Source organism: Carettochelys insculpta, chromosome 5 (assembly GCF_033958435.1).
Source record: "Carettochelys insculpta isolate YL-2023 chromosome 5, ASM3395843v1, whole genome shotgun sequence".
In the NCBI taxonomy this organism is placed as follows: Eukaryota; Metazoa; Chordata; order Testudines; family Carettochelyidae; genus Carettochelys; species Carettochelys insculpta.
In genome coordinates this window covers 60,157,093-60,183,820 of record NC_134141.1, presented here as the reverse complement: position 1 = coordinate 60,183,820, position 26,728 = coordinate 60,157,093, and the positions used below count along the sequence as shown (strand labels likewise).

General features: G+C 42.2%; 2 protein-coding genes and 1 long non-coding RNA gene across 9 annotated transcripts in view; 1 reads left to right on the top strand and 2 right to left on the bottom strand.

The window, feature by feature from the left end:
* Positions 1 to 1,699, bottom strand: part of GKAP1 (G kinase anchoring protein 1) — an 82,221-nt gene extending 80,522 nt beyond the window's left edge. The window contains exon 1 of one of the 4 annotated variants that reach the window (XM_074995181.1): positions 1,552 to 1,699. The gene's annotated coding sequence lies outside the window, so the exon portion shown is untranslated. The other 3 variants (XM_074995184.1, XM_074995179.1, XM_074995182.1) reach the window with 3 other exon arrangements.
* LOC142013591 (uncharacterized) lies at positions 1,423 to 22,142 on the top strand. Of its 3 annotated transcripts, XR_012645722.1 has the most exons (5): positions 1,745 to 1,815; positions 13,993 to 14,096; positions 14,742 to 14,867; positions 15,990 to 16,440; positions 21,205 to 22,142. It is a non-coding gene; the product is annotated as an uncharacterized LOC142013591 (long non-coding RNA). The 3 variants fall into 3 exon arrangements; XR_012645721.1 differs by lacking the exons at positions 1,745 to 1,815; positions 21,205 to 22,142 and adding an exon at positions 1,423 to 1,441 and having other exon boundaries at positions 15,990 to 16,120; XR_012645720.1 differs by lacking the exon at positions 21,205 to 22,142 and having other exon boundaries at positions 1,799 to 1,863; positions 15,990 to 16,120.
* Positions 18,521 to 26,728, bottom strand: part of KIF27 (kinesin family member 27) — a 66,505-nt gene continuing 58,297 nt past the window's right edge. For both annotated transcript variants that reach the window (XM_074995176.1, XM_074995177.1), the window contains 4 exons: positions 26,458 to 26,664; positions 22,195 to 22,393; positions 20,991 to 21,155; positions 18,521 to 18,999 (listed from right to left, as the gene is read on the bottom strand). In XM_074995176.1, the coding sequence (XP_074851277.1) occupies positions 18,539 to 18,999; positions 20,991 to 21,155; positions 22,195 to 22,393; positions 26,458 to 26,664 (1,032 nt within the window). In that variant the 3' untranslated portion in view covers positions 18,521 to 18,538. The remainder of the gene's footprint in view (positions 19,000 to 20,990; positions 21,156 to 22,194; positions 22,394 to 26,457; positions 26,665 to 26,728) is intronic.

Genomic DNA, 26,728 nt, shown 5'->3' with positions numbered 1-26,728 from the left:
CTGCAATGAGCTCCACGCAAGCGCATCCCTTCAGCCACACAAATCTGAACTGGGGCCAAAGGAGTCTGGCTCTAGACTAGAGCCTCTTTTTTAAACAGTTTAAACTGATCTAAGGTCTCAGATTTAAAATAGAAAAAAATGCCAGGATCTATCATATAAGTGGTCAGAAAGTGGCAGAAGAGCCAAGTAATGTAATTGAGCAATAGATGACACAGTAGTACAAGTTCAATTTGAAATCCTTAATTCAGGTCTCTGATCACTAAATTGTCATTAACATCCTAAATACTCAGCTATAAAAACCACCAGAAAAGTCTTCCCTAACACAGGGTTCATTCTGAAATATATCATTGAGACTTAAAATCAACCCAAGAGGAAGAAAAGTCAGTTTGTTAAATTTTAAAGTTACAAATGTTTAGGTAAAGAAATTCTGAAAGGTCACACTCAACCTAGCATGCCTTTATGCACTGTTCCTTGAGCAAAAACTTAACAAGCAACTCTTTTACGTTTATATCTGGGCTAATTCTAAGCTATTGTAGCCAGTCAAGCCGAGGCATTAATTTTGAATGTCACGACAAAGCAAAAGCTCAAGATCCAAACATTACCAATTCTTCCTCATATTCTTGTGCAAAAAGGTAGATTTGTTTAAAGGAAAAAAAATTGGAAAGTACTTCCCTATCTTCAATAGTCCCAGGCAAATCTAAAGGGACTTGGCTCAAGCTCTGGGAAAAGCCCTCAAACGGGGGACGGCGGAGCTGCACACCGGGTACATTACCAAGCCGTGCGCACCAGGAGCCCATCTGACAGATGCTGGGGCCCAGCGTTACAGGCGGAGCTTGGCCAAGCAGCTATCAGGCAGCACAGAACGAGCTGTGCGCGCCGAAAAGCAGACAAGAAAGTCTCCGTTCTCAAGAAGGGGGAAGCAGAGACAGGGGCCAGCGGAGGCCGAGCCCAGGGCGCGTCCCAAGGGGACCCCCCGCGCGGACGCGGGACGGTTAATGGCCACACAGAGCCGCCTGCGCTAGCAGACAACATCCCCCGCCCCGCGCCAGGCCCGGCTCGTCTCAAGCGGCTGGGGGGAGGGAGAAGGGAAGAAGCGGGTCGTGACCGCCCAGAGCTCTCCCGGCGGCAGCTGCCCCCGGCCCGCACTTAGAGCGGCTGGAAGCCGCGAGCCCCGCCCGAGAGGAGCAACACTCGGCGTCCGAGCCGGGCACTCCCGCGGCCCAGAGAGAGGAGCGCGGCGTGCGCCACGGCCGCCGACCACGGCTCCTTCGCCAGCAGCGCTCCATGCAACAGGCCCCACTCGGGCAGCGTCCCATCGATCCGTCCCGCGGCAGGCTGGAACGTGTGAGGGGCGGCGGGATACTCATCTTCCACGGTAGAGAAGCGGCCCCGGGGTGGGGCGCGGGGGAAGGAAGGGGCGGCGGGATACTCATCTTCCACGGTAGAGAAGCGGCCCCGGGGTGGGGCGCGGGGGAAGGAAGGGGCGGCTGGAGATCCCCAAGGGCCCGCAGAGGCCGGCGGATGGACATAGTGTGGGGCCGCAGCACTCACTCCTTCTCCAGGACGGCTCTGTCCCCAGCAGCGGAGGAGCTGGCAGTACCACTACTATCTGCTAGGCGGTTACAGCGGCTCTCGGGAGACCTGGGCCAGCCAGTTGGGAAGAGGCTCTCGCCGCTGTGGCAAGGGGAGGGAGCGCCTTGCTCGCTCGCGGGCTTGTTTATTTACTCCGTCTGCTGATTGGCTGGGTCAGCCGCGGCAGCGCGTGCGCCTTAGAAAGGCTATGGTGACGCAGGTCCGTCCGAGCGCTGGCTGAAGGTAGCCGTCTAGCGCGGGTACGGAGAGCGGGCGGGGTCAAAGCGCCTGGTGAGTCGGCGTAGGGCTGAGGCAGGGCGCTGCGGCCCCGGTAGCGGGAAGAGCCGGTTTTTCAAATGGGGTCGCGAGCTCGCTCCTTCAGGAGCCGCAAGGCGCGTGACTCGGAGACAGTCCCGAGTCAAAGCGAGCGGTCGGGAACCTGTTGTAATAGCCGGGCAGCGCACGCAGCGATTTGTAGCGGTTGGAAAGTTAAGTTACTTTCACCCCCGGCTTGGAGAGCACGTGAGGGCGAGGAAGTGCTGCTCCCGGGGATAGGCGGAGGCGGGAAGGAGCAACGTCGGCATCCGCCCGAGGCGCTGAGCCACAATTTCCCTGCAGGTGGCAACCAACGTCACGCCCGCTCTCAGCCGGAGCCGAAGCGCTGGTCCCGCTCGGTGTCCCAGGAACTGGTTCGATGCAGCCTGAGTTCCCATGCTCCCAGCAACGGCGGAGATGGTGCATGGATGCAGCTGCTGGTCAGGGCGAGACAGGGCACCAGCTCCCCGCCCGCCTGTCAGGCAGCAGCGTGCCCTGCCTCTTCCCTGCCCTTTGCACTGCCGTTGGAGCGGGGAGCCTCTCTGAGGCGACTTGTGCAGCTGGGCCTTGTCTCGGTAGTATTTGTCACCCATGGCACAGGGGCCAATTACTTCTCCGTCCCCCCCTGTCCCACCCCAACACCCACTTTACCTCCCCTCTCAGCCCTGGATCCACTGACGTGAACTGGAGGTAGGGAGGGAGCTGGCCACAACTAGACAAGGTGGAAGATGCAGCTGGACCAGGGAAGGAGGACATAGAACTGTCCTCTTCTAGTTCCCCCACCCTGCTCACTCCTGTGGCCTGGATGGAGTCAGTGCAGCTCTTGAAACTGTCACCCCTGAGTCCTCCGCAGCTCTTTCCCCTGTCACTGGTGAAATAATAGAACAAAACTCAAGTTGGTTTAACAGCTGTATCCCTACTGTCATACTAACAGCTGTTAAACTAACTTGAGTTTAGTTCTACTGTTTCAGGAGCAGCAGGGCCAGGAGCTGTAGAGGAATCAGTGGCAGCAGGGTCTGGAGATGCAAATAATTCCTTAAAGAGTTGCATGTGGCTCTGGAGCCACAGGTTGCTGACCCCTGGGCTGAAGCCACTTGGCAAACACATGGTGAGGAAGAAAGATTAAGGCAACCTGTCTTTGGTGTATAACTTCCCGCTATGCACAGGCTGGGGCAGGCTAGCTCAGACTCCCACTCCACTCCTCCCTCCCACCCCCACTCATTGCTAGAAGACAATGGCTATGTCTACACTAGCCAAAAACTTCGAAATGGTCATGCAAATGGCCATTTCGAAGTTTACTAATGAAGCGCTGAAATACATATTCAGCACCTCATTAGCATGCGGGCAGCCACGGCACTTCGAAATTGACGCCGCTCGTCCAGAGGGGGCTCCTTTTCGAAAGGACCCCGGCTACTTTGAAGTCCCCTTATTCCCATCTGCTCATAGGAATAAGGGAGACTTCAAAGTAGCCGGGGTGCTTTCAAAAAGGAGCCCCGTCTGGACGAGCTGAGTCAATTTCGAAGTGCTGTGGCCGACCGCAGGCTAATGAGGCGCTGAATATGTATTTCAGCGCTTCATTAGTAAACTTTGAAATGGCCATTGCATGGCCATTTTGAAGTTTTTGGCTAGTGTAGACACAGCCAATAGTGGCAGGGGGCTGAGTGGGAAATTGCAGCCAGCCTGTGCCATGGGCCTGACTCATTCCCCAGCCAGCCCTGCTGCCAGCGAGGGAATTCCTGCTTGGCCACTACAGCCCAGTGATGAGTCTCGGTAGCAGCTGAGAGGGGCACTTTGCCTTCCATAGAGGCAGCTTGGGCAGAGCTCTTGCAGAGCCCACCATGCTGGTTTCCTAGCTTGGATTCTGCTTTGGTTGGGGGAAGGCAAAATTGTCCCTGGCTTTCACAGCCACCCCACTTGCTGTGTGATGTTATGGTTTTCACCCTTATTCCCTTTTTAGTTTTTATTTGCCCTAATGTGTTATTACCTTGAGGTCCTCCTGCTCCCTGTGTTTTTGTTATGACAGTAGTGGCTCCATTGAATCAGAGACCAGGAAGGAACTTCCAGAGGTCATCGAGTCCAGTCCCCTGTACACATAGCAGGACCAAGCACCACTGAGACCAAGTGTGGCAGGTGTTTGTCTAACATGCTCTTAAAAATCTCCAGTGATGGGGATTCTACAGCCTCCTTGGGCAATTTATTCCTATGTTTAACCACCCTGACAAAGTCTTTCTGAATGGCTAACCCAGGGGTTAACAACCAAAATAGCACAAGGAGCCATTTGTTCAAAATCAGTAAAAACTTCAATAATTTAAGAGCCACAATGCGTCTGAATATGAGAAGGTCCTTAATAAGTAACATCAAACCGTACTTCTTGTGACCCCTATTTTAAGAACAGCACACATGCAATGATTTGTAATGTGATACATGTTTACTGCAGGATGTTCAAACTTTCAACATACTCTGCCTCCTCACACTTTACATGTGTGTGTTTATACCACTGTCTTCCTAACTTTCATTCCTGAACCCCCGCTCTCTCTCAAGGATGCCAGACATCATCTCTTTACAATAAGCATATAGAGACAACAGTTACATGGTTTCAACCAAATACACTGTTAATGTGAATTCATATCAGTGAAACGGCATTTAATTATTTTAGTATCTTAAGTATACTTATAACAAGTTTTCAACTAAGTATTTTAAAAAATGCACACTACTAATGTGAGTTCTTATCAATAAAATGGGACATTTAATTATTTTCAGCATCCTAAATATACTGTTAGTTTTCAGTTTACCAATATTCAAGTGTGATTTTTGCTGCTGAGTTTCTTTGGAGAGTTGTTCTATATTTGGAGAGTAGGCTGTCATTTTCCTTTTCAAGTAGGGACTATATACTTTTCATCATTCAGCTGGCTTCTCAGTTTGCTTTTTATGAAATTCATATTTGAAAACATTTGCACAGGTAAATATATCCAAAGATGGACAGGATACCAAAAGTATCTCTCTTCATGTTACTATAGGCATCTGGTAAAGAATTCTAAACTTCAGGCACAGTTTGGTCTTGTTTTTTAGGATCAAGCATGTCAGTCTGTTTGTGTTGAAGTGCCAGCATAGATTTCTGCTTTTCTAGATCTTTGAATTTTGTCACCAAACCTCTGAATTTAGAAGTCTATAAGTCCTTGACAGTTCCAGTTGCAGTTCTGCTTGAGCCACTCCTGTAAATGTTGAAAAGTTGAGTGCAGAGGTATCAGCTTGAAGAGGTTTCAACACAAATGACATGGTTGCCTTTTCCTTTCTAAATTCCTGAAATTACGCCACAAAGGCTTCTTGCTTTTTCAGTATCACAGTTTTTAGGTTCACAATGTTAAGCTCATACTTTGTTGCCACTTTGAATTGCTTCAGTGATGGGAAATGAACACCAAACCTGTCTCAATGTCTCTTGCAGAAAATGGTAGTTTTTGCTCAAATGGTAGCATCTCTTCTAAAAGCGAAAGAGCGGTGTTTCCCTTGTTGCTTTCTGTTATAACCATTTAAATGTGAGGTGATGTCCACCATGAAGTGAAATTTCTGTGGCTACATAGGATTTGACAGTTCTGCATATTCACAGCCCTTTTCCTGCATTAACACCTTCACTTCTTCCAGACAGGCTGCAAAATGGGCATGCACGTTTCCCTTGGAAACCAGCCATGACTGTGTCTACACCAGCCCCCACCTTTGAAGGGAGCATGGTAAATAGAGTGTCAGGAGATTACTAATGAAGTGCTGCGCTGCATATGCAGCACTTTATTAAGCTAATTCTCCCCCGCGGCAACTTCAAAGTGGCAAACTTCAAAGTAGCAGCTCATGTGTAGCCATGGCTAACCCGCCAGTACTTCGAAGTGCCTGGGCTTCTTCAAAGTTGCAGCAGGGGAGACTTAGCTTAATAAAGTGCTGCATACACACTGCAGCATTTTATTAGTAATCTCCTGACACCCTACTTACCATGTTCCCTTCGAAGTTGGGAGCTAGTGTAGACACAGCCCATATCTTGTTGTACTGGTGAAGGTTGGAATATTGACATTTGACCTCTTCAAGAAGTGCACAGAACTACCAGTGATTCAAGCCTTTTGCCATTGCCAACAAAACAATCTCCATTACCAGGGCATCACTTCTGTGATCTCAGGTGAAAATGTGCACTCTTGTTGAATTATGCAGTGAAACAATATCACGTCATAGAATCCTAGGGCTCGAAGGGACCTCAGGAGGTTAGAGAGTCTAGGCCCCTGCCTGCAGCAGGATCAACCCTAACTAAATCATTCCAGCCAGGACTTTGTCAAGCCAGGACTTACAAACCTCTAGAAATGGAGATTCCACCATCTCTGTGATCCAGTGTTCTCTGCAGCAGAGAAACAAACTCCTGGTGTGCTCTTTTCATACTTGGTGCCCCATCAGTCGCAACTGAGATGATGTGGCTGGTGTTTCTTTCTTTCATTTTTAAGCTATCGACAACAGCTGAAAAATATCTTCTCCCCCTTGTTTGGCCTTTGAGCAGCAGTAACTTAAGCTCCTCTGTGAGTCCTTCAGAATTCACATACCTGCTGAGCAGGGCAACTTGCTTAACATCATCTACATCACTTGATTCATCACAAGCAAGAGAGAAGCCAAGGGCTGTATTAATGTCCTTAATCTGCTGGCTGTTGATATCTATAGCCATTTTCAGAGTTCTGTTGCTCATCATCTTTGCAAACAACGTCAGATCTCTAATTTTCTGAACAATTTCATTTTTCAAATCACTGTACAGCTGCTCTGATACCTAAGCCTCCCTTGCTGCAGATTAAGGCCATTGCTTGAAGTCCCATCATCAGTCAGTAAATAGCATAATTTTTTACTCTCCTCCTTGGAATAACCTTTTAGCTACTTGAAAGCTGTCACCTTGTTCCATCTCAGACTTCTCTTTTTCAGACTAAACATATAAGAATGGCCATACTGAGTCAGACCAAAGGTCCATCTTGCCCAGTATCCTGTCTTCCAACAGAGGCCAATGCCAGATACTACAGGAGGAGGGAACAGAATAGGTAACCAAAGTCATCCCTAGCCTGTCATCCATTTCCAGCCTCTGATAAACAGAGGCTAGTGACGCCATTCCTGTTCATCCTGGCTAATAGCCACTGATGGACCTAACCTCCATGAATTCATCTAATTCTTTTTTGAGCCCTGTTGAAGTCCTCGTCTTCACAGTATCCTCTAGCAAGAAGTTCAATAGGCTTATTAGGCACTGTGTAAGGAAAAAACTTCCTTTTGTTAGTTTTAAATGTTACCCATTAATTTCATTTGGTGACTCCCAGTTCTTATATTATAGGAACAAATAAATAATTTTTCCTTATTCACTTTATCCACACCAGTCATGATTTTATAGACGTTTACTATATCCTCCCTTAGTCTTCTCTTTTCTAAGGTGAAAAGTCCCAGTCTTTTTAATCTTCATGTGGCACCCATTCCAAATCCCTGGACACTAGGTGACAGATGTAAAAGCAGCAATCCTACAACAACAAAAAACTTCAAAAACAGACTCCAAAGAGAAACTGCAGAGCTGCAATTCATTTGCAAATTTGATACCATCAACCAAGGATTGAACAGAGACTGGGAGTGGCTGGCCAATTACAAATGCAGTTTCTCCACACTTGATGTTCACACCTCCACTTTAGCTACTGATAATGGGCCACATCCTCCCTGACTGAACAGACTTTGTCAACTCTGGACTCCCTTCTTTTCATAAGCCCATATATTTAAATCCTCCTCTGGAACTCCCCACTCATGCATCTGATGAAGCAGGTCTTTGCCCACGAAAGCTTATGCTCCAAAATATTTGTTATTCTAAAAGGTGCCACAGGACTTCTTGTTGTTTTTGAATCATTTTGTTGTTTTCTGAACCTTTGCCAATGCCAATATATCTTTTTTGAGATGATGCAACCACCTCTGTCTGCAGTATTCAAGATGTGGGCATGCCATGGATTTATGTATAGGCAATAAATATTCCCTATCTTATCCTTTCTCCCTTTTTAATGATTTTTAGCATTCTGCTTGCTTTTTTGACTGCTGCTGAATATTGTGTAGATATTTTCAGAGAACTGTTCACAGTGACTCCATGATCTCTCTTTTGAGTGGTTATAGCTGAACTTGCCCCCCATCATTTTGTATGTATAGTTGGATTTTTTTTCCAATGTGCATTTCTTTACATTTATCAACATTTAATTTCATTTGCCCAGTCACTTAGTTTTGTGAGATTTTTTTGAAGTATTTCACAGTCTTGTTCTTACTATATTGAGCAGCTTAGTATCATTGGCAAATTTTGCCACCTCTTTACTTTTTTCTCCAATTCATTTATAAATAGGTTGATTAGGATCGGTTCCAATAGAGACCCTAGGGGTCTATGTTTAGCACTGTCCATTCTGAAAACTTACCATTTATTCCTATCCTTTGTCTCCTGTCTTTTAACCAGTTACAAATCCATGAGAGGACCTTCCCTTTTATCCCATGGCAGCTTATTTTACTTAAGAGCCTTTACAGACAATCCTTGTCAAAGGTTTTTTGGAAATCTAAGTACACTGTATATCCACTGTCAAAACAAAAAGTAGTCAAGTAGCACTTTAAAGACTAGCAAAATAGTTTATTAGGTGAGCTTTCGTGGGACAGACCCACTTCTTCAGACTGAAGAAGTGGGTCTGTCTCACGAAAGCTCACCTAATAAACTATTTTGCTAGTCTTTAAAGTGCTACTTGACTGCTTTTTGTTTTGTCAGTGTATAGACTGGCACGGCTTACTCTCTGTTACTGTATATCCACTGGATTCCCCCTTTTCCACCTACTTACTGACCGCCTCAAAGAAATTAGTAAGGCATGATTTCCCTTTACAGAAACCATGTTGACTTTGCCACAACAAATTATGTTAGTCTACATGTCTGACAATTTTATTCGGTACTATAGTTTCAATTAATTTGCCTGGTACTGACATTAGACTTACAGGTCTGCAATTTCCAGGATCACCTTGAGAGCCATTGTACACAAGCTGATTTAAAGGATAAAATTACGAACCACAATTAATAGTTCTGCAATTTTACACGAGTTCTTTCAGAACTTTTGTGTGAATGCTATCTGGTCCTGGGGACTTGTTTCTATTAAGTTTATCAATTTGTTCCAAGACGACCTATAACAACACCTCAATGTCGGACAATTCCTCAGATGTGTCACCTAAAAAGAACGGTTCAGGTTTGGGGGTCTCTCCAACATCCTCAGCTGTGAAGACCAAAGCAAAGAATTCATTTAGTTTCTCCATAATGGCCTTATTGTCTTTAATTGCTCTCTTAGCATCTTGATCATCCAATGGCCCCCACTGGTTGCTTAGCAGGCTTCCTGCTTCTGATGTACATAAACATTTTACTGTTACTTTTTGAGCTTTTGGCTACTTTTGATCTTCGATATCTTCTAGACCTTGAAGTTTTTTTCCCCTTTTTTGGACCTTCTCCAGTTTGTTCATATCTTTCCTGAAACATGGCATCCAGAATTGCACATAGTATTCCAGGTGAGGCTTAATCAGCAAAGGAGTAGAGAAGGAAAATTACTTCTCCTGCCTTGCTTACAACTCTGGCTGATGTTGATACATCCCAGAATGTTTGGTTGTTGTGTTTTTGTTTTTTTGCAACAGTGTCACACTGTTGACTTTTATTTAGCTTGTGGTCCACTATAATTCCTAGATCCTGTTCCGTAGTACTCCTTCCTAGACAGTCATTTCCAATTTTGTATGCATGAAACTGATTGTTCTTAAGTGGTGTACTTTGCATTTGTCCTGATTAAATGTAATTTTATTTACCTTAGGCTATTTATCCAGATTGTTTAAATTATTTTTAATTATAATCCTAACCTCCAAAGCACTTTTAACCCCTCCTAACTTGGCGTCATCCACAGATTTTATAAGCCTACTCTGTATGCCACTTTCTAAATCATGGATGAAGATATTGAATAGAACCAGCCCCCAAACTGACCACTGTAGAACAGAACTCCTCTTGTTAAACCCTTCCATCATTATTGTGAGCCATTGATAACTACTCTCTGAGAGCAGTTATCACCCACCTTTTAGTAGTCCGTCTAGGTTGCATTTCCCTAGTTTATTCATAGGAAGGTAATGAAAGAGTGTATCATATGCTTTAGTAAAGTCTAGGTATACCACATCTGCCGCTTACCCCTTATCCAGAAGGCTTGTCATCCTATGAAAGAAAGCTGTCAGGTTTGTTTGCCATTAATTGTTCTTCACAAAGCCATCCTGACCTGTTTACTTTACCTTATCTTCCAGATGGTTGCAAATGAATTCCATAATTATTTGCTCCATTCTCTTTCCTGACACAGAAGTTGAGCTGACTCTGGTTGGTCCTTATTTTCCTTTTCACATATGGGCACCATATTTGCTCTTTTCAAGTCTTCTGGACTGTGCCCTATCTTCCATCACTTTTCAAAGATAATAACTAATGTTTCATACCTCCTCAATCTGGCCTTGAATATTCTAAGATTTGTCATGCAGAGCTGCAAGCGACCTGCAAACAATCAGTGCTTGAGGCAGCACGCAATATTCCCTCCCACCCCATTTCTGTATGGTCTCTCGTTTATCCCTGGTATTATAGCCCATTCTCTCTTCCCCACTCCTTGGAATTTCTGAACCATCTCCCAGGTTTCCATGCTTATAACTTACTTGTGGGCTTTGGTCTGCTGTCTCTGTTGAACATATTTTAAAGCCCTCTTCTCTAGGCTAGCCAGCCTGTGTCCAAATACTCTTTTCCCCTTCCTTGATAGATGGACCCCATCTCTGCTTATCAGCCCTTCCTCCTAGAACAGCATCCCATGGTCAAGAAAGCCCGTGTTCTCCTGGCAACATCATCTTCACAGCCAAACATTCGCCTCCAAGATGCACCTGTCTCTGTCTAGACGCCTACCCTTCACTAGAAGGAGAACACTGCCTGCACTCCAGATTTCCTCATCTATACTCTATATACTCCCAGAACCCTGTAGTCACTTTTGATCTGCTCAGGATACCTCAGAGTACCACTAGTGTCTGTGTGGCTGAGTAGCATGGGGTAGTAGTCAGAGGGCCAGATGATGAGTGATAATCCTTCTGTTAAGTCTCAGATACAGGTCCCTGGCAGGCAGCATGACACTGGGATGTCATGTTAGGGTGACAAATGGGTGCCTCCACCCCTCTCAAAGAGAACCTCCATCCATTGCCACCCTACATCATCTCCTGGAAGTTATGGTTGCACACCTCCCAGCCTTAGGGTTACAAGGCTTCTCAGCCTCTGCCCTAGGGGTGATTCCTAATCTTTTATAGCTAGGGCAGCATCATGGTTCTCCAGAACCATGGTTCTAGTAGGGTTTCTAGACATCCAATTTTTGATTGGAAAAACAAGTCAAAAAGAGACTTTGGTGGTGCAGCAGGGACCTGGGGCTGAGGCAGATTCTCTACGATCCTGGCTCCAGGCTAAACTTTGCTAGGAGTAAGTGCAGCTGTAATGGTTTGGCAAAAGTTGAACTTTGTCACAAGCACTTGTATCTTGTCTAGAGGACTGTGGCCATACAGCAAAGTTATTTTGAGATAACAGGCATTATTTCAAAATAACTTTGCTAGCATTTACACTACATACATGCTATTTCAACAGATTCAAAATAGTGAGTGCGTTATTTTGAATTTGGTAATTCAGTGCAGGAGGAATAACACCTATTTTGAAATAGCTATTTCGAAATGGGTACTGTTAAGACATGGGATAGCGCTATTTTGAAATAAGCCATAATGGCGTAAAATGGCAATATTTTGAAATAGGCACTACAGGGTGTCCTCGTAATAAGTCCAGGTTACGTTCCTAAATAATGCAACTTATAATGACACGACTTATAAAGGGGAATTAATATCCGTAAGTAATAATGTAATCAGTTGGAGATATGTTCCCAACACCTACAGTTTGCACGTGTGGTACATACACCGTATCTATAACCCACAAAAACCCATAAATAGGAATAGAAGAGAAATAAATAGAATAAATATATACATAATAAATAAATCCATAGAAAAAGATAAGCCAGCTCTTTGCCAGTCCCCACTGGTTCTCTCCCAGTTCCCTGCAGTTCCCTGCCTGTCCCAGCAGTTCCCTGCAGGCTCCTCACCTGTTCCTGCAGCTCCCCTCCAGCTCCCTGTGGCTCCCCACTGCTTCTCAGCAGCTCCCCACCTGTCCCTGCCACATCCCTGTAGCACCGTGCCTGTCCCTGCAGCTCCCCCCGACTCCTCCTAGGTTGCCACTGTTTCCTCATGACTTCAGGGCTCACTTCCAGGGCCCCTGCACTACAGCGCGTGCCCCCTGGCCACCACAAAGCTCCGCTATGTTCCTGGCTTTTGGTCCCCCGTCCCCTAAACGGTGTAAGTGTGGATCAGTGCGACTTTTAATGAATCTGCTTTCCTGAATTAATGACTTATATGTGAACGGACTTATAGCGAAGCAACTCATAATGAGGACCACCCTGTATGTGTACAGACATGCTATTTTGAAATGCATTCTTGTGTGCATAGCTGTGTTATTTTGCAATAAGCTACATATTTCTGTGTAGACATCGCCAAGATGTGCTGTTCATGCCAGCAAACCCAAGTTTTTAAAATATAGACAAAGGTTAATATTGTGCATGTAGGACTTAGCTGTGTTCCTTAACTGTTCTCAGCTGGGAGATTTTCTTTAGGGTTCGCTCTTGAGTGAGAGATTCTGTGCTAATTTTTAACTTGGCAATAAAGGAATCAAATCTTGAAATGTCTGGAAAGCCTGAACAGTATTCCCATGTCAAGATTTAACAACAGGTCTTTTAAATTAAATCAAGAAAATTAATACCAAAAAGGCACCACAAAGTGCCTATTTATTTATTTAATTCAGAAATTTAGTGTCTGGAGTCTAGTGTCTGAGAAATAAGAATTATATGAAACACTCTGAAAACAGTACAAAATAATCTTCCTCATCAAATTACTGATTTAAGCTAATTTTTAACCTACACAATTGCCTTGAGCAGAATTTGTACACCAAATGTCATCCCAGTATGACTAAAAATTATTCAAGCAGGGTGAAACTCGCTGTAAAGTAGAGATGTATATCAAGTTCTTCCATAGACGCAGAAGTGAAACAGATTCTGAGTGTTGCTCGACACATGGGTGGCGAAAGTTTCACAGACATGATCAAAAGCAAGATAGCGGAGCTGATTAAGGGACATGGCAAGGAACTGACGGCAGAAGGCATGGAGGAATCGGTAAAAAGTGCAGGAGATGACGAAGTTGAGGAAATAGAGCAACCAAACTGGGATTACTTTTATCCATTGCAGAAATACCAACGGGATTGCCCCTGTCATCCCAATGTATATTGAGACTCTCATAATCAACATAAGGGAACATGGTGATGGCTTCCCATCTGATATGCACAGCTGCTAGTTCAAGGACTTTGGTGTTGCATCACCTTTTTTCCTTCGGGGCTGCCATTTTTAAAAAGGTGGCTGGACAGCTCTAAGCCACATGTGGCTCTTTAAGCAGCCACTTATGGCTCCTGCTGCTGCCACCGCTCCGCCTCAAGCTCCCTGCCTGCCTATGAAAGAGCAGGATTCAATTTAATTGGGTTAATGGCCAGCGCTGGCTGGTAAACCAATTAAATTGAGCACGGCTCTTTCAGCATGGCAGGTCAGGGACCTGCTCCTGCTGCACTGTATGTGCCAGAGGGCTGGGGGGAGCTGTGCAGACGGGAACATGGCAACCAGCAAAGGAGCCGCAGCATGTGGCGCTCCTTTTGAAATGTAAATGAATCCTGGGTTGGAGGGTGGAGGGGCATGGAGAGTTAAAGGCTTCAGCGTGTTAGGGCCATGGAGGGGTGAAGGCTGCAGCAAGTTGGAAGGAGGGGGGAGCAGGAGGGTTAAGCATGGTGGTGGGTTGGGGCCAGAGGAGGGGTAGAGTTCTGGCACTTTTCCTGGGGAAAAAAAAAGGCACTGATTATATTGATAAGATTTTTAGAACTGCCTGGCAAATGACTGGTCCCTGTATCTATGGTATTGTGTGTATCTTCTTTTACAGAATGGGGGAGTGTACATCCTGAAAGTGTGCAAAGCAGTTAGTGTATTTGCTGGAGTGCAAAATTTCATCTGTGTTTGCTGCAAATAGCTTGACTTTATGGAATGGTAAGTCCTCCGCTTCTATCTGGAGTTCTTTTGGAACACCTGTGGCCTGTAGCCACGAGGATCTTCTCACAGTAAGGGCTGTGGCTGCTCTACCAGCCAAGTCTAGTGCCATCTGCAGTGCTGTTTTTGCTGCAGTGTGGCCTTCCTGAACTACAGATTTCAGAGTAGGTTTCTTGTCTTCAGGGAGATGAGAGATTGAGAAAGTTTAGAATAATTATCAAAGTCATAATTGGCTAACAGTGCCAAATAATTAGCTATGCATATTTGGAGCACAGAAAATGAATAGATCCTTCTACCAAATAGCTTCAGGCGTTTACACACCTTGTCTGCAAGGCTATTTTTGTACATTGATGATTTTGCTCTGTAGCTGGTAGCATCTATCACCAGAGACTTTGTTTGTGGGTTCAAGAACAAAAATTCCATGCTCTTCACTGGCACAAATTTTTTACTCTTGGCCTATTTGTTGGTTGGCGTGGCCATGGCAGGATTTTGCCAGACCTCATCTGCTGTCTCCATTATGGCCTTGTCAAGTGGTAGAGCTACTCCGGCAGTTGTAGGTGGTTGTAAGTATTTTAGAAGCTTGTGTTGCTTCTCAAGTATTTCTGTTAAAATAATCTCCTGGCTGGTTGCCACTCTCTTAAACAGATCCTGGAATTGTTTAGGGTCATCAGGAGAAGACTGGTGTATGGGTGAGAGTGCTTCTCCATGGGACATGGCAGATTGAGCTGGTGGTGAGTCAGGGGAAAAGCGTGACATAAGATCATCCAGCAGGTGGGTATCATGCAATTCTATGTTTTTCCTATTGTGAAGAAACCGACAAGAAGAAACCGACAAGATAGATGACTGATGCTGTGGCACAGCAGAGGGTGCGATCAGCGTGGTTAAGGTCTGGACTAGTAAGGCTTATGTGGTTGGTGATGGTGGTGTGAATTATGATGCGCTGCATGGATTGTCCTTGGGGATGTATGTTGAGATAACAAGCACTTCTGTGGTCAAAATATCCATTATCCCTAGAAGAATGTGGTGATACAAGGGCTTTTGAAAATTGACCACCACTTCTAGGTGGCCAGTCTCTGTAATCTGCAGAATAATAGGGGAGAAGTGAATGATAATACCTTGCTGTCTTGTAATAGTGATGGCAGCCACTCACAGTATCCCCGTGGTGGTAGGGTGGACTGGGGGGATGCAACAGTACCCCAATGGTGACCTAGTTAAAGAACAAGGGCTGTGGTTTCCTGAGGGAGCTCTGTGCTGTGCTGGTGTATCATGTTGTTTTCCTAGTGTTGAGAGAGCACAGCACCACATGCTCCTTCAGCACTGATAAAGGCTGTATATCAGACAGTGCCAGCTGCCCACCTTGCACAGCAGCCACTGCTTGGTCTGCCAGTGTTGGTGAGGGCCAGGATTCCATTTCAAGCAATGCTGGTACCACGAGGTTTCACTGAGGTGCAGCTTTTAGTTTTAGAAACAGAGACGGGCTTGGGCTTTTGTGTGCCCAGTTTATCTCCCATGCTCACTCTGGGCAGGGAGCATAAAGGGGAAGGCTGACATGCCTGAGGCCCCGGTGAAGAAGGGGTAGCATCCCTGACAGAAGGGATGTTTCCCAGCGTATAAAGTGAATCTGGCAGTGACTTGACAGCTCTATCAAAGAGGAGCATTTTTAGTCTCAGCTCCCTATACTTTCTGGCTCTTATGGTTACGCTCTTACAATGAGAGCATTTTTGAGGAATATGAGCCTCTCTGAGGCAGCAAATACATTCATAATGCCCATCTGCAGTGGGCATGAGATCACAGCACTTTGAACATTTTTTAAAAACAGTGTTAGAGACATTTTTGTTGTTGTTCTGCTTAGTTTTGTCTCTTCTTTCTCTTTTCTTTTCTTTTTTTAAGCAGGTCACCTCAGTCAACTATGTACAAGGAATGGGAAACTGAAGAGAAAGAAGGAGGTTCCTTCTTTCTGGTTCTTTTCTTCTTGCCTTTTTTTTTTTTTGGTAACTCACATAAGTATGTTATAAACAAAGAACTATATGTATAGAAACAAAGAACTTATAACTATAGGCTATGTATTCCCTATCTATGGGTCTGAGGGGAGAGGAGAGAGCGGAGCTCCAACTGCAGCCGAGGGCAGCTGTGAAGGAACACCAGAGAGAGCAAGGCTGTGTGCGTTATCCCTAGGGGCACAAATGGCATGCGCTGGGACTGCACGTGCTCAGGCCCCTTGAGTGCTGCTAAGAAAATTCTCTGTCCTGTGGTGCTAGGCAAGCACAACACCTACTGTGGAGCACCCACAGGGACAGCACTCAAAGAAGAACTTTAAGATTTGCAACAGGTTTTAAAAATCATTGTAAGTAAACACGTGTTATGCTTGGATAAGAAAATAAACCTCCTATTCAATCCCACAGAAATTCAGAGAGCATCTAGTGATCCTTACTAGGGGCAATCATTGTTTTCTACATTTTAATCTATTTTTTGAGCCCATATTGACAATTTTTTTTTCATTTACAAAATACAAAGGAAAATCAACACAGATCTAGTTAAATGCAGGCTAACAGACAAGCTAGTTTGAGGTGCATGATGAAGGCTCAGAGTCAGTATGTGTCTTTATAACAGGTCTGTTTAACACGGTACTGTGATTTAGAAAACTGGAATTAAGCATTTTAATACATTTATTATATTTCCATGTATTACTTTATGGTACATGTATTATGTTATGAATATTAAATATGTTAATATAAAATTTAACATGACTAAATATTCAATTATGTACACTTACAGCACAACCAATTAAAAACCCAAAAAACAAAAAAACCAAACCTCCAAATCCCCATATCACAATTCTACAGAGCAATAAGTAAAAGCCCAGTTTTTAAGAATACCATCATATAGGCATTTACAGGGCTACCAAATGCATCATCAATATGGTTATAATAGTTTTGTGCAATCCATACAGAAAAAGAGCAAAAATTATATTATTAGAGAGAGCATTATCATTTCATAATGTCAGGACAAAGTAAAATTTACTCTGTAAACAGGCCTTCAGTGGTTTGAAGCATGGGAAAATGAAGTTCTCATTTTCTCAGTGATCATGTACTGTGTACTAGAGGCCTTAATATAAGACTCTTTAAACTATATCAGTAAATAATCTCAGTTCAGACGGGAAGGATTTACTGTTGCTAAGTGTAGCAAATAATTCAGAACAATGTTTTAAAATATGGATGCTTAAATGTAGGTCCCTACATAAAAATGGCCTATTTTCAAAAGTGTTGAGCTATGAGGTGCTTATCACCTGTGCAAATCAGGTCACTTTTACTTAATTTTAAATATGAACGTGGGCACCTAGCCAGTCGCACTCAAATGCAAAAACTTTGGCCTCTGCCTTCAAGTCAGCTAGCTTCTTAGGAATGATCACTGCGCTTTTACAAAACACTATTCCACTTATTATCCAGAATGAAACAAACTAGCTGTAAACCAATGGATCTGTGCACTGTCTGCTCTGAAGTAGATTTGGATTTTAAAAGAATGCTTCACGTGCTATTCTAAATGAAAAGGTGTAAACCATTGCTACTAAACAACAATGTATTACACTATACTGGCTTACATTAAGAGGCTGGATTTTGGTCCCATATTTTACTATTTCACTAGTACACACACACACACCACACTTCAAAGTTAGATATGTTGAATATTAAAGCCCACAGACAAAAATACAAAAAGTGAAATAAGTAATTGCAGCAATTTCAGAAATAAGGCAGAATACTTATTTCACACAGAGGTTTAAAAAGTTCATGTAAAGAAAAATACTTTAAAACAGTTTTTTACAGCACATTTGGCTCATGTAATGTAACTTGCATAAAAGTAAGCAATTCAATACTGAGAACAAATATAAATATTTATATATGCCTTTTAAGGAACAGTTGTAGATCTTGATTCTGATATCAAGCATATCTTATGTAAGACTGCTAATGTGTGTGAAGGGAATTCAGTCATTGCTAATTATTGGGTGAAGGTCCAGTAGCCAAGCTTTCAAAATTACACATTTTTCAAATTACTATGGACCTAAATATATTTCTAAACTATAGAAGTTTAATTACCTTAGTCTCAGAATATTCTTGTACGGTTCAATAGTCTTCAGTCTTCACTAATGTTATCTTTTAAAAAATGCAGGAACTTTTCAAGTGGTTTGAAAAACCCAGGAGTAGAATTTTTTTTTTCCCCATGGTGAATAAAAAGATTTAATTATGCACCAATCTGTGATTGTGCATATAACAAGTGTCTGATTCTTTGAAACTGCGTAAGTAAAACAGATGCATAGGATCTATGGTGTTATGAATATCAGTATTACAGAACAATGATTCATTTATCTGTGGCTGCTAGCACTGGTGTATGAATAAAGGAAATATGACATTTTTAGGAGCATATGCTGTTAAAGTGTCAAATAATAACTATATCTTGAAGTCATTAGATTTTCTAGACATTTCAATGGAATCTGCAGCAACAGAATTGACACTAACTGCAGTGCTGGAGCGCCTCAGTGAAAGTTCAGATGCAGGAATATGCCGTAATTCTCGGCGAGAGAATTTTATTGGAGTTGCTTCTTGAAGCTGTGTTATGATCTCTTTTGTGTGAGAACGAGAGAATAGTTGAGGATGAGATTTTGAAGGCTGTACTTCATCTAGTCTTGCTTGGTCTTCTGTTCTACTTGATAAATATGCTCCATTGTGTGCTAGCTCTGAAACACCTTCCTCAAGCTTGATTGCATTCTGCCACCACCTTAAGCCACTTGCTGGGCTGTCTGCTTCTCTCAGTTTTCCTGATTGTTTGCTATTTTCAAGTTTGGACATTGATTTGAATTCTGAAGAAACTCCTGCTTCTTGACTCGGTATCCTGTCAGAATCATCATTATCTAAAAGGTGGTTTTCCGGAAAGCAAATGGTTAGGACACAATTCCTATGAAACTCCCTCAGTCAAGGAATAGTTGTTTTTGCAGAACATTAACTGAGACATATAGTCTCAGGGCATTAACAGGGTTAAATATGAAAGCTATCCCCAGTAGTAGCCATTCAACATTGGTGTTTACACTATAGCTGTAAGCTATGTCAGTCCCAGGATACTTGACAAAGTGGGTGTAGTAATATTATTTAATGGACCAACTTTTGTTGGTGAGAGAGAGAAGCTTTCATGCAACGTTGTTGGCATTTGTCTCAGTCTGCTAAACAATCACCTCATATTTAATGACAGATTTAACGAGCTGTTACTTTCATCTGTCTAGGCATTTATACGTGTCTCTTCACTATTTCAATTGCTAAATGAGACTGATCCAAAGAACTGATGCATAATGCGTCAAATTTTCAAAAGGAACAAATAAAATTACACATGTAGTTATGCCAACAAATGCACAGTTCTGCCAGTTCAATGCTAATGTGCATGTTCGTTTCTTAGACTGGTTTTTGGAAAATCTGACCAATAAATTTAAAAATCAGCAGAAAAAAAAAGATTTTATTCTTTTCCATGAACATATACAACATATCCAAGAATAAATGAAAGGCAAGGTGAGATATTTAACTGCTGTGATGAAACTGAACCACCATTAGACTTTGTATCATTAGTATCATTCTGATCAAAACATTTTTAGAACAATTCAGTTGTTGCACAGATCATGCATTTTTCTCCAATTTCATGGCTAGGATCTACTTTTGAGACATTTACTATTCCTGAAACGTAGGCTTACTGAAAAGCTAAAAACTTTTACTGTAGTCTTTCCCACATTCAGTTAGAATTAGATCTTTAACATTACTGTTTGCAGTTAATATTCTATAGTGACGAAACAGTTGGCTCTTTATCCCACCTTGAATGGGCTGGAGGGAAAACATTCATCCATAAGATGCTCACAGTTGAGAGGAGGCACCATGGTCAGCATATAGTCAAAAGGGGGAACCTTTTGACTTACCCTGAATGGCCTGGAAAAAGTGACACATTGGAAGTAGGCTCAGAGAGAATTAGAGGGCCAGTGAGAAGGAGGCTAGAATCAATCAGTGATCTGGTTCTCTGGATATAAGATAACCATTTACACAGGACTGCAAAAGGAAAAGACAAAGAGGGTACCCCAACTAGGCATGCTATTGGCTGGTCACAGGTCAGTGGGATGTACAGGCCAGTAGCTAATTACCATCTTACTGCAGGATGGACTAGAAAGAGCAACATTGGTGCCCTTGGCCTGAAAAGCTCCCTTATAGCACAGTTGCCTTTGGTTCCCTCTCTACTGGGTTTTGCCCTAGAGCCAAGTGAGGAACTATTATATTTAATCTTTTTATTTTACTTGTATAAATCATGATCCCTTAGGTATCTGCAGCCTATTAGACCTAGTAGAGATTCCTTTCTTTACTCAATAAAGGCCTCTGGGTCTTCAGTAAAACCAACTAAGAGGTAAGCTTAAAAACTGAAGCAGCTCCAGCGCTTACCTCAGAGTCAGTGGTATGAATCACGCCACCACATATCTAAAACAGCGACCAGTGGTACCTCAAGATTTATGATATCTAGCAGCAAGGTCAACTAAATTATTTGAAAGCTTTCAGCTATTAAAAAATCTTTTATTTTCAACTGTTTGAGAAAAATATGGAAATCATGCTAGAATCCAGAAAACCAAGATGGTAGTCCAATGCAATTTTAAAAGGTACAGCATATAGCAAACTGTTGAGACTAGAAACAAATGCCTTCTTTCATTTGAATGCAAGGAAGGAATACACTAAATCTTCCAGGACATATTTTATCATAATTAAGAAACTGATTTGCTTAAGTCTGCTCAGATGTAGACATTTCAAAGCTCAAGACTCATTGACTGTGTCTAGAGTGTTGCTACTAAAAGCTGCATATTGTTTCTATTGTGACTACACCTACCATTAGTTGGTGCCATCAGCTGCTGAAATGACTCTCCCACCAGCTCCTTCAGTTTCTTCTTTAGTTCTCTGCTGATTTTCTTATAGAAAAACAAGTCTTTTTCCAATTGCTTGACTTTTGCTTCATACAGTTTAAGACTTTCTCCAATACCTTCGCCATCTTGTTCTACGATGACAACATTAATTGCAGCTTAAGTATGTTTCTTTTTTTACAGATACAAAAAGTAATCCAGAATACAAAATTATGTATATGACATGCTACAGCTCATGGTGGTTTTCTCCCAAAATTTAGAATTAACATTATGAAAGATATAATTTAGTTCTTAACAGGATTCCCCTGCACAACAGCAGAAAATTAAAAAACAGAAATATCTCCTGGGAGCTAAAGGCAATCAACACCAGCCAGGACACCCTCAGCATCTTAAAAGATTGGGCTCAAAGCCCATGTCTTCAAGATTTTCACCCACAGCCTTCCCACTTATGCACTCAAAGTAGTTCCACACAAGTGACATGTGATTCTGTGAGTCCAACAGGAGACATCTGGAACTTGACTACTCACAAATGTAATTGATCAAGAACTGCTGATACGTAACATGCCTGATGACAAAAAAACAAGGTGTCTAAGCTGTGGACCCAAAAATCAGCAGGTATGTTTGACCACTGGACTTTTAGGGAGTAACTGTGAGAACTCATGCAAAATATGATTTTTTAATTCAAATTTACATCAAGATCCACATTTATCTAAAAAAATCATTCAATTTTCTGTCATGTAAAAACTTAAACTGTTTCTTTCATACCTGAACTTATATTGTGACTATGCGCCAGTATTCTCTCATGCCATAAAATTAGGGTTTTTCTACAACTGTACAGCTGTGCCAGTTACTGAAGACACTGTACTCCAGGAGGCGAGCTTCTCCCAAAGGCACAGATACACCCTGCTCTCTGATAGGCAATAGCTCTGTCGACTGGAGAAGCTCTCCCATTGACATGTCACTATTTCCATCAGTAGTTAGAACGGTATAATCACATTGCTCAGGAGGCATGGAAAATTCATACCCTGAGCAATATGCCAACAAAAGTTTGCAGTGTAGGCCAAGGCTAGTGTATAATGAAATTGTAAGTTGTGGCTACATGTTTGATGGTTCAACAGAAATACTTGTTTTATTTTGTACACAGTGTTTGCCAAAAGAGATCCCAACAACTACCTTTGAAATAATGCACTATTAACTGTATCTTTTGTTCATGTTCTTTCTGCTGGAGGGTCAGTCTCCTGTCACACTGTAGTGTGAGGTGTTCGAGTGCTGATTCCAATTCACGTATTATGTTTTCCTGTTCTACGGCTCTCATTTCCAGCTCTGCAGTCTGCAGCTGTAATTTACGTTCTGTCTCACGCAGGCTAACAACCTAATAAAGAAATATTTTTATTTTTATTTTGATTAACAAGTAATTCCAAGTAGTGGGTAATGGAAACAGGCTCAACTTATGCTCTTTGTGAATAAAAAGGAGAAACAATTGAAGGAATGTAATTTTTTTTTAAATAAAACGTTATTGTACTGCCTGGAAGGTAGTAGCTTAATGCTATCACTGAGATTGATGACATATAACATGTCTGACAGAAAAAGAAATCAAAGTGCCTCAAGCTGTGTATCAAAAAATCAGCACCTATTTTGACCACTGACATCTGAGGGAATAATTATGAACACACACACACACAAAATATGATTCAAAATTTATCATTAAGTTCCGCTTTAAAACAAAATCATTCAATTTCCTGTGTCTCATGTAAAAACTGTTTTCCTTTCATACTGAAAATTATATTATGAATGTGTATGGGAAATCTGTATTATTATAAATTGATTGGAAAAAGAATTATCTAAATTGAACATCCTCAGCAAGTCATACTATAGAGAAGGCTCCTCCCTGCTCTTCGTATATTCCACTATCATGATAATTGCTGCAGAAAAGCACTTTTTAAAAAATATATATCTAGCCTATATGATTATGAAGAACATTAACAATATGAACCGAGTGTAAATTAATGTTATGTTGTCACCCTTATTTTGTAAATGCCTGCAACAACAGCTCTGTGAGATGTGACCTGTTAATCCATTTTAGTGGATTGTTTACTCAACTTGAAATGTCAGTGTGATGAGGTGTTTCACTGCTGTTAATTTTGACAAAAATATCTAGTGATTGTATTTATTTCATAGGCCCTAACTACTTCCCACACCTCAAAGCCCCAGTTGTCACCTACTCAGCTGCCAAAATCTCCAGCTTGTTTCATGAAAACTTATGATGCAGAGCAGTTACATGTTGTCAGTAAAATAATCCAAGTGCACTGTAAACAGAGCACTCAACCAGCCTAAAAATAAATTGAATACAATAAGCATAGGTGCTAAATGTAATGACTCTACATGTTTTCATATTTAATTTGTTTAAAAAATTAAAAACAAGTGCCACAGAATTTGCAGTCTGTCATTCGAATGCTGTATATCCATGTGTCTTGCTGCAATATCAAATCAAACCAGAGAACAAGATGCATTGTCTTGGATACTCGTCCATCATGTATGGAAAGAAAAATTGTGTTCTTCTGGAGCATTTGATTTAGGACATGTATATGCTGGAGGTATCAAGCAGGCAGTAATAAATCCTCATAGAATTTCTAAACACTACAGAGTAGTTAATAAATTTTCTAACATAAAAGCTGTGTGTACACTACAGAATTTTCTCGACCAAACTGTGATTTTTTTGAGAAAACCAGAAGAGCGTCTACACCTAAAATACGTTCTGCTGAGAAACTGTCAACAGAATGCAGAACTTTTCTCAGGCGAGTGCTATCACCCCCATACAAAGCAGACTAACACGGCTACCCCTCTGATACTTGGCATCCATGTGAGCCTGACTTCTGCGTCACCAAGGTGGTCAGGATGTGTGGACTCTGTCGACAGAGTGAGCCACTTTTAAGCGTACATGCATCATTTGACAGCAATTTTGCCAGAAGATATCTTCAGATAGTAACTTCTGTCAGCAGATTGCTGTAGTGTAGATGTAGCCAAAAGAAATTTCTGCCAACATGAAGTAACAGTTTTGCACCTCATGAAATATAAGGATGAATTAATTACTAGATACGGGGAGATATCATAGAGATCTATAAAATCATGACTGGTGTGAAGAAAGTGATTAAGGAAAAAAGTTATTTACTAGTTCCCTTAACACAATAACTGGGGTCACCAAATGAAATTAAAAGGTAGCAGGTTTAAAAAAATGAACAAAAGGAAGTATGTCTTCACGCAGCGCACAGTCAATCTGTGGACCTCCTTGCAAGAGAATTTTGTGAAGACAGGACTCAAGGGAGTTCAAAGCAGATAAATTCATGGAGGTTAGGTCTATCAATGGCTATTAGCCAGGATGGGTAGGAATGGTGTCACTACCCATTTTGTTAGAAGCTGGAAACAAGTAACAGGAAAAGGATCACCTGATAATTTACCTGTTCTGTTCATTTCCTCTGGTACAGCTGGCATTTGCTGCTTCTGGAAGACAAGATACTGGGCTCGATGGATTTTTGGTCTCACTCAGCATGGCCATTCTTATGTTATCTTGGCTATGTCTACACTAGCCAAAAACTTCGAAACAGCCATGCAAATGGCCATTTCGAAGTTTACTAATGAAGTGCTGAATATACATATTCAGCGCCTCATTAGAATGTGGGAGGCTGCGGCACTTAGAAATTGACGCGGCTCGCCCAGACGGGGCTCCTTTTGAAAGGACCCCAGCTACTTCGAAGTCTCCTTATTCCTATCTGTTTTTGGCTAGTGTAGACACGGCCCTTACGTTTTACTGGACAGGAAATTGTTGGTTGTTTAAGGACTAGCAAACATGACCAAATGCAAACGTACACACAGCTTCAAAAATAGGGTTGATTTCCCAAAGCTGAGGAAAATTGATTGGGAGGAACAATTTAGGAAAAAAGTTAATGAAAATTGGGACTTTTCTAAGAAGAGCTTATTAGGTGGCCAAAAGACATGATTTCACCAGTAAGAAAAAAGAGAATTTTAGCTAAAAGAAAATCCTGATTCAGTGACAAAAGTAAAGGAAAAATTACATCCAGAAAAGGCACAAGTGTTCAATAAATATTTCTGTTCTGCATTTGGTTAAATGAAGGATGTACTCATCTCATATGAGGATGATTAAGTATTCTCAAGTCCATTAGCAACTGAAGCATGTTGAATATTATCTGCTAGGGATAAGCATCTGAAGAATCAGTAACTCAGATAATTTGAAGCCCAGAGCTCTAATGATTGAGAAGGCTCTGGCCTGCTGATGTTAATTTTTAATAAATTTCACAATATGAGGTTATTCTAAAAGCTTCAAGAGTGCTAATATTAAACCGATATTCAAAATGGCAGATGGGAAGACTAGGGTCAGTATGAATCAGTTAGTCTGACATCTACCCCAAGCAAAATAATAGAAAACCATTCATGAAAGAGTCACTCTCTCTCTGTCGCTGGGTCAATATTTACATGCAGAAGAACTACTTCAGTAAGAAAAACAGAGAGCGCCATCCCCAAACAACCTATAACTCAGGGGTTAAGGAACTCTCCTGAAAGATAGGACGCCCAAGCTCAAAGCCCTGCTCCACGATGGGCAGAGTGGTAAACTGAACCTGGGTCTTTCACATCATTAGTGATTCTTCTAGGCATTCGGCTAAAAGTTTTAAGGTATTGTACACCACCGTCATTACCTCTTGCTTCTCATTTTTATTAAGAAAAGTGTATAAGCCAGATCATCCCAACTCCAGGGGAGGGTTCACAACTGTGAACCCAAAGTACAGAAGGACACCTACAGTCTCTTTGAGGAGCTGATTTTAGGTCACACCCCTCCCGTCAGCACTGGTGAGCTTAGGCTGTTCCCAACTCTGTACGCATACTTTTGTGATTCCATTTTCTGGGCACTTAACTCTGCCTGTGCACTGCATAAGAAGGCTGTGCACCTCACATGAGGTTGTAAATTCCATTATGTGCCAGGGCACCTAAAAGAAGTTAGGCACTGCAACACCCAGTGCCGTAACACCAAAGTCATCTAAGCTCCTTGTTGCTAGAAAGATAGGGACATGGATCAATAATGGAAGGAGAGCACCCTTACTCACCATATCTGAATATAAACTTTGTAGGTTGGCAACATTTGAAAGGATTCTGACAAACCTGACATGTACAAGTTGAATACCGTTTAGAGAAGCGAGAAAGACCGCACAGTATCTGGCTCAGAACATGAGAGACAGAGCATAGCTTCAGCAACCGTCACTGAAAACATGATTTTTAAAAGGAAATTTTCTTCTCTTTTGGTGGCTGGGAGGAGTTGGGGGAAGGGCCAGCAGATAGGCCTAAGAATTGGAACCGTTTCATTTTATTACCTGTGTAACCAGTGAACAATTAAATACAGTTTAATATTATTCATCAGCCAAAACCTACCTTGCTGAAATATTTGAAGAGAATAGCTCTAATCTCAGTAGCAGACAGGGAGACAAGTTTTCCCATTACATTGGCCTTGCTCTGCATAAGGATTTGAGACGAGTCTCTAAGCGAGTGCTGGCGATTCTGAATATTTTCATTCTTATAGTCAATAGCAGCCTCCAAAGCTTCAATCTCTTCTTCTAGATAGAAAAGGGCATGTTCTTCCTACAAATAAGAGCAGAAATGAGGTATCATTTTTCATTTCAACCAAGAACTATGCAAATGTCAG